The sequence below is a fragment of the Myotis yumanensis genome, unplaced genomic scaffold, assembly GCF_028538775.1.
Source record: "Myotis yumanensis isolate MYYU_CA2020_CCGP unplaced genomic scaffold, mMyoYum1.0.hap1 SCAF_6, whole genome shotgun sequence".
Taxonomy (NCBI): Eukaryota; Metazoa; Chordata; class Mammalia; order Chiroptera; family Vespertilionidae; genus Myotis; species Myotis yumanensis.
Genome location: NW_027223757.1, coordinates 38,340,921 through 38,349,343, shown reverse-complemented (window position 1 = coordinate 38,349,343; position 8,423 = coordinate 38,340,921). Strand labels below are relative to the sequence as shown.

Genomic DNA, 8,423 nt, shown 5'->3' with positions numbered 1-8,423 from the left:
GCATCCATTGCTGCCATTATCCAGATTTTAACCTCAAGTAGACAGACCTCGGAACCTCAGGTGTTCAGAGGTGAGAGGAACACAGTTCCCTTTGCAGACCCAGCTTGACAGGTTTTGCTGAACCACTTAGTGCTGAAGAGAGTGGATAGCCCTTACCACACTCACCTTTAATTTGTAGCAGCCACTGATTGTGGGGACCACTAACAGAGCTGCAGCCTTTGCTGGAAATCAACCACCAGCCCTTCTGCCCTTACCTGCCCCACTTCCATTCCATGGGCCTCTCCCTTCTTCCAGTAATCCCCATCACCAAACCGGCTCAGTTCCATCACCAAACCCATCACTTTGCTCCTGGGCCACTGTAGAGCTAGACACAGTGAATGCCAACCCTTCAACTCCAGCAGAGTAGCACAACTGTGAACTCAAATGGTGATTTGGCAAAGGTCCAAACCTTAATTTTAGCTTAAATGTCACCCTATCAGTACTTCAAACACAGAGCTTCCAAATGTTTTTACCATGCATTGACATCAGAAGGAATAATCACCAATAAAATGTATTATTTATTTATAAATTATAGAAGTGTACAATTGAACAATATATTGTGTACATTATAAAACACACAAAAATAGAAATTTCAAAGGATGAGATTAAATACAAATAACCATTTTAACATTTCCCCAATGGACGGATCATCCCATGCCCTGCGATGTGCACCCCCACCTGAGACTACAGCCCTAGAGCCTGCCAATGACTGCTGCATTTGGATTTTTAGCTCAGGTTACAAAAATGTATAAGATCACAGCTTTTTTTTTTAAGTTTTGCAAAATAGCCCTAGCATCAAGTTTAAATATGTGAAGATGCTTAATGCTAACTTCTTAAGACGTGTTTGGATTAATCACAACACAGCTGGTAAAATGTCACATTATGGTTCACTGTTAGGCTGTTTCACTTTAAGGCAGACTATAATAGGGGATTTCAAGGAGTTGAGTAAGAATACTTGGGGAGAAAAATGCTTTAAAGAAAGGTCGAGGATTTGCTTTCTTTTTTAAGCCAATAAACAGCTAGCACCTAAAAATATAATCCCTCTGCCTACAGACTGAAAAAAAGACATTCCAAACAATGGATATTAGCTAATGCTAAAGGATTAAAATAGATTGCCACACATCTGCCCTGATACTGGTGAGTTCTTAGGAACACAAATTCTTGCCCTGACTGGTTAGAGCATTGTCCTACACACCAAGGTGTCGGGTTTGATCCCTAGTTACGGGATATACTGCAATCAACCAATGAATTCAGAGGTGGAACAAATGAATGTTTCTCTCTTTCTCTCTAAAATCAATCAATAAATAATTTTTTAAAAAAGAAAATACAATTTTTTTTTCATAGCCCCAGTATCCAATCACAGACCCAGGCGCATAGACACTCAGTAAATATGCAATGAATGATGACCAATAATCCCCAAAAACTATCTGAAGTGCTGAATTCCATTTGAAAGAATTGTTGCTAAAGAACGTTCCAGTATCTGGTTTTGATTGGCTGAAACAAGTAACCGGATAAGGATTGTGGTCAAGAATAATATGCTCAGCCCCAGCCAGTGGCTGTACACCAAAAAGGCTGTGGGTTTGATGCCTGATCAGGGCACATACCGAGGTCAACGGGTTCAAACCCTGATTGGGGTGTGTACAGGAAGCAGCTGATTGATGTTTTTCTCTCTCTCAAATCAATACACATATCCTCGGGTGAGGAATAATAATATGCTCAGAGCCTCATTGCATTCAACACCTCCCTCCCTTCCCCGCCCCTCCTCCCGCTCTGCTTCCCCCCAGGGCCTGAGCTTCCCACCACACAGTGGAGCAATTCCGATCAACAGGCTGGTGCTTCACCTCTCAGTGCAAGCTGAGAGAAACACAACAGAACATTTATTCTATACAACCTCATTCAATGTGCCCCTTAATTTCTAAAAACGGACCAAAAAATTTAAAGTACATGAACATCTGACTTTGAGATTGAGTTATGCACATAGAAGACAGCGTGGGGCCTCAAGTTTTATAACCCTAACATTTACAACTGCTAGACTTTTAATTGTGGTTTCCCCTTGGGAGAGTTTTTTGTTTTAATAGGAACTTCACCAATTACAAAGATAAAAATATTATGCAACTTAATTTCATAATGTTTCACTTTGTATACCCACAGTTTTCATCTATATGTTCATGTATCCCATGACAAAATGTCACTTTCTTGATGGGAACAAAAACAGGAACTACACTCAATAAGGGTTTCCATTAGATTAAATGCAAACCAGGGTACGTTTAAGTCAGTTCTCACTAGTAAATCTCAGTTAAGGGAAAGAAAAATGGGATGCAGTTTCCAGACTTGCTGGAAAGATGAACCATAACCCGAAGGCTCAAGCCTTTCGTTACTGTGGTATGGAAAGAATTTAATGTACTCATTAGAGAAAAATGTACTTATTTTATTGGGAAGTACACATACAGGGTGCGGCAAAAGTAGGTTTATAGTCGTGAGTACATGAAACAGAGTTTATTATTGTATTATTAATTATTGCATTATTTTCCAAATGAACAGCTGTAAGCCTACTTTTGCTCCACCCTGTATATCACCCGAAGGGCAAAGGAAAATGGAGCGGTGGGTTGAGGTGATGCTGTTGTGGTCAGCACTGTGGGGAGTTACTGGGTTGTGAAATCATCCTTACTAGAGTCAAACAGAAAGAAGCCAGTTATTTCAATAAACTGATAAAGCCTCTTTAAGAGAAAATAGCCAATAGAATAGACATTCCTTTCTTGGAAGAATTTTTCACGAGAACCATGACCTATGCATGTTACACACTGTTTGGTTTGCTCACTTTGCCTTCACGCCACACGCGTTCTCTAGCCTCCCCTTTCACTGATGCTACAGGCTGGTTCACTCCCTTCCACAACCACCAGCTGCCTCCCCTGCCACCAGAGCTTCCCAGTAAAACCTGACTCAAAAATTAAACCCACTCCTGACTTGTAAAATGAAACAAATCCTCAGTGGCACTCCTGCCCCCCAAGGAAGGGTCTCACACCTTTAAAAAGAAAAACAGGTGATTAAAGTTCCAATGGAAAAACTACTTTCACTGTATCTCAGAAAAGACTACATCCTCAATTTAGAACCCCAAAAAACATTCATGTTTCTGGTAATTTTCAAGTTTTATTTCCAATTACTGCAGTAACAAAATACCAGTACTAATTCTGCATGGAAAGTGGCAAACTTTTAAATACACAAGGTCACAAATTAGTATTCTGATAGTACTTTGGCCCATGAAGATTTTGATAGGAGAGTAATATTACAATCAGTCCTATAATATTAGAATCTTATGCTGCCTCCATACCTAGTCATGAAAATATTCATCTTACTTCAACGATTCATCACGTATACATTCCTACTCTTTATGAGCATTCTCCTTCTAGGATGTAGTGTGAGAGGGAAAGTCCTCCCATTCGTGGGTTTTTCTATGGTATATAGAAAGAGCAGTCACTTCAGCAGTAATGTACAATATTAAATTTTTAGTTGGAAAATAAAAGAATTATCCTATTATATCCTTTCTCTGGGAGTAAAAAGACACACACCATTACAAACGTAAAACGAGTCAAACTTCTATTTTATTGACAGGAGTCCAAAATGAATACAAAAAATGCCTCCTCTGCATTTATATATTTTTTTTCCTTAAAAGGCTTGTGATAGAATCAGGTAGATTAAAAGCTATGAATGTGTTTCAGCTTTTATAATGAACCTTTAAAAAAAGGTTTAATAACGTAAGTCACCACATCAGAGAACATATGGTCCCACAATCATTTTTAGATCTATAGCTTATAAAAGAACTAGATCCTGCATTGATCTGCTCAAACAGAGGCTTAAAAATATTTTAAGCCATTAAAAGCCATTTTAATAATCTGTCTATTAACTCTGGGAAATTAAGAAAGGAAAATCCCAAAATGTAGCCCTCTATTTAATGTGGAATGTGAGAGAATGCCAACTTATGATGATGACAGCTAAAAATAAAAAGTTTAAAGCTATAAATGGAACTGTGATAAATAATCTTGTATCACTGCAAAATGTCAATAAATGATAGCGCTTATCAAGATGAAAACTTGAGCAGATGTTACTTAAAACAGAGTTGTGATGTTTATCATACTTTCTTGCTAAAACTAAAACTGAACAAAGAAGTTGCTCATTTATAGACTGTTTTTCATGTACTTTTTCTTTTACTGGGACCATAAATTGATCAGATAATACATAGCCCACACTTCTGGACATTATAACAAAGGGTTTATTATCATTTGCAGATGAAGTAAATGCACCCTCCCATACTTGAAAGGCTTTAACAAGCCTTAAGCATTTTTCAGACTGTACCAAGGCACCAGCACTGCCTATGTTATATTATGCATCCATTTCTAGGAAAGAATACCTCCCTCAACATCAGTTCTGCACTGTTTCTGGTTTATTATACACTTCCAAAACAGCAAAAAATTGCGAACATGTGCAAATATGGTCCATTTGTAGTCTTGCTTAGTCATCATCTTCCTCTTCTTCTTCCTCTTCCTCAAAGCTATCTTCAAAGCCCTCGCTGTCCTCCTGGTCTTCATCCCCCTCTATTGCTGTATCCCACTGTGGATGATTTTCTGGCACAGGCTTAGCCTCATGAACTTCCAACTATAAAGAAGAATTAAATGTAGACAACAGAAATGTTGATAGATATAACTGATTAAAAAAAAAAAAAAAAGGTTTTCTTTGACCAAAGCAGTTATAAATAACTAGAGGCCCAGTGCATGAATGCATGTACCAGTGGGATTCCTCGACCTGGCCTGCGGGACTGGGCCAAAACCGGCTCTCCAACATCCCCCAAGGGGTTCTGGATTGCGAGAGGGCACAGGCCAGGCCGGGGGACCCCACCGGTGCGGGCCAGAGAGGAACGTAGGAAGTTGGCCAGCTGGGGAGGGACCGTGGGAGAGCTCCAGAGCGTGTCCAGCCTGTCTCGCTCAATCCCGATCGGCCGGACCCCAGCAGCAAGCTAAACTACCAGTCAGAGCGTGTGTATCCTGGTGGTCAGTGGACATCATAGCAACTGATCGACCAGTCGACTGTCTGCCCCCTGGTGGTCAGTGCACATCATAGCGACTGGTCGACTGTCTGGCTATGGCATAGCCAGAGGTTGAGCGGCCTTAGCATATTATTAGCATATTACGCTTTGATTGGTTGAATGAATGACCGGACGACTGGACACTTAGCATATTAGGCTTTTATTATATAGGACTAGATTTTATGGTCATAACTCTAAATTTGAAGTATTTATTTAGAACAGACATTCATCCCAGAAATAAGAAGGTAAATCTACTAACATGTAAATGTAGTTAAATTTCTGTTTGATAGTTTGATTTTATAGAAGCTATACTATTTATTCTGTGGAATGAAAGATTAATAATTGTAATTCCTGAGCAAGAACAATGAGTGATGTCTTCATGTCTTCTGCTGAGGGAAAAAAACTCAAATGTGACTTTCAAAGAGGTTATTTTGTAGCCTCCAGACTCGTGAAGCAAAATTCTACAGCCAAGGGAAAGACATATGGTACCCTTGTGGGAAAAGAGGTGTGCCTTTACTGGCTCCCTTTATGCTGGGACGCCAGTCCACATGAAATGATACTGTAGCACAATCTTCCTAAGCCAACAGAATGCTTTCACAAAAATCCTGCAGCGAAATAGTAAACACTAAGGGGAGTGTGGTTCAAATGACACTTACACAGAGTATATGCTCTAAAATGCTAAAGAATAAATTACTTTCAAAATTAATAAACAGCATTTTTATATACCAATAATGAACCATCAGAAAGGGAAACTAAGAAAACAACCCCATTTACAATTACATAAAAAAAATAAAAAACCTAGGAATAAATTTAACCAAGGATGTAAAAGACCTGACTCAGAAAATTATAAGACAATGAAGAAAAAACTGAAGAAGATACAAATAAGTGGAAGCATATACTATGTTCATAAATAGGAAGAATTAACATCATTAAAATGTCCATACTACCCAAAGAAATCTATAGATTCAATGCAATTCCTATCAAGATACCAATGGCATATTTCACAGAACTAGAATAAATATTCAAAAAAATGAATATGGAACAGCTGTCCATGAGGAAACTCCTAGCGATGGGGTCTTTAAAGGGTAGCTTTTACTCTTCTGTTTATTCTAAACAACTGTTGTCACTTAGAAGTCCCCACTATGAACTCTAAGTCTCTGTGCTAAATGTTTTACATACTTTATTTTGATAACATTGACCTTTATCTGAGCAATACCAGTTGAGAAATTTCCCCATTCTTTTGTATTCTGGGAGATGACAAAGTGTAAAGGATCCTCTTAAATGCCAAGGCAGGACCATCTCCATCTTTCCTCATGACCCCATAAAACTTGAGGATGACACCCTTATTTATCGAGAGCCCCTTCCTTTTGATAAAATGAACCTTTTCCCTATTACAGTAACCTAAATAATCTCCTTAGAAGAAAGAAAAATTAATAAACAGGCCAAGAGAATCTGTGGGAAAACACACTATCCTTTTCTAAAGAAAACAGAACCCCTATAAAGTTACAGCACATTAAAAGGTATCACTTAAGTAATTTATAGTCAAGATTCTAAATTATTACAGTAATTTATATCTAAGATTCTAAATTGTTAACACCCCTTTAACTCAACAAATTTGGTTTATTACTGAAAGAACAGTCCATCAAATGTACCATATATAAAGTATGAGATGAACTCTTTTTCCATTACTCTACATTTTAAAACTAGAAATGCTTCCCTAGTATATTAAGCACTTCTTCAAATAGATAACCACATTTACTGAAGAGTCACTATTCTTACCTTCAAAGGTTTTATCTGATCCAAACCCATATAGGAGTCTGATCTCAAAAACACTGTATACTGATAATTTCCAGGCTTACCCGGTGCAGGAAACTTCAGTTCTACCTGGAAGAAAAATTAGCACTTAAAATCTGTATCTTGAGGAGTGGAAAAAACACCACAGAACTCCTAAAATTCCTTCACCAGAGTATTTAATAGCTAGGTGTTTACTCAGATGACAGCCTAACAAATGCTACAAAAGTTCTAACAACAGCAAATATGTATATGATACTTATGTCATACATTATATATACTATACAAAAGGAAATAAAATTAGGCAGAATCAATAGGGTTAATTTGTATCACCATAATTTAAGAAAGTATATTTAAAGCAACAAAGTTCTTTGTTGACCATCACACCCTGACAACTTGAAGAAATGAAGCAAGTAAGGTATAAAAGTAAAATGAAATGTTGAAATAAAATAGACTTCACCAGAAAGGTAATAATTCTTGCCAAATTTACTTATTTCTAAGATAAATGCTGTGAAATAATAGAATATATATATATTGGTCCCTGCTGTTGGTTCCTGGCACAGAGCTCCTCAAATCCCTATAACTTTCTAAGTGACAAGCACACTAGGAGAATCTTTTGTTCTAATATTTGCTCTCTGACCCTGATTCGTAAATCCTTTGAAATTTCCTGGGTGATAGGAATGTTTTATTCGAATGAGGTGACTCCTGGTGGACTCCTAGATAAGAACTGGTCACCAGAAAGACAAGCCATGATTAGAGAAGCTTGGAAAGTCCAGTCCCCCACCCCATTCTCCAGAGAAGGGCTGGAAATTGAGTTAATGATCAATCACAACCTATATGATGAAGCCTCCATAAAAATTCCCAAACAAGGGGTTCAGGGGAGCTTCCGAGATTGTCAACACATGGAGGTGCTGGGAGAGTGTATACTCAAAAAGAGCATGACAGCTCCATGCCCCTTCCCACATACCTTTCTTATCTATCTCTTGCATACGGATGTTCATTTATATTCTTTATCATATTCTTTTATAACAAAATGGTACACGTGTTTCCTTGAGTTCTGTGAACCATTCTGGAAAATTACTGAATCCAGGGAGGGAGTCATGGGACCCTGATTTTTAGCCATTTGGTGAGAAGTACAGGTGACAACCTAGGACTTGTGAGAGGCACCTGAAGTGGGAAAGTGGGGGACAGCAGTCTTGTGGGACTGATCTTAGCTGGTGAGATCTGACACTATCCAGCTATACTGGCAGCATTTAGTTAAACTGAAGGACACTCAGCTGGCATGACAGAGAATTGCTTGGTGTGGGAGGCAAACCACACATCTGTGTCAGAGTATTGTGAGGTTGTTAGTAATGTGATTGAGTAAAGCAGAAACACAGGAGAAGTTATGTTTTTCCTTTACAAATGCCCAATGCCTTAAAAGGTCAAGAAGATATTTTATTTCCTATCAAATCATAAACTTCAAATACAGAGCTACAAAGTCTTAGAAGTTTTAATTCTACTTGGACAAAGGAAG

At 38.2% G+C, this 8,423-nt stretch overlaps 1 protein-coding gene across 1 annotated transcript in view; it reads right to left on the bottom strand.

Annotated features, from left to right (window-relative positions):
* Positions 1–537: 537 nt before the first annotated feature.
* The window catches only part of SEC63 (SEC63 homolog, protein translocation regulator), a 71,936-nt gene continuing 64,050 nt past the window's right edge, over positions 538–8,423 (bottom strand). The window contains exons 20-21 of the mRNA XM_070417982.1: positions 6,896–7,000; positions 538–4,689 (exon numbers count right to left, since the gene is read on the bottom strand). Coding sequence (XP_070274083.1) covers positions 4,546–4,689; positions 6,896–7,000 — 249 coding nt within the window. The 3' untranslated portion in view covers positions 538–4,545. The remainder of the gene's footprint in view (positions 4,690–6,895; positions 7,001–8,423) is intronic.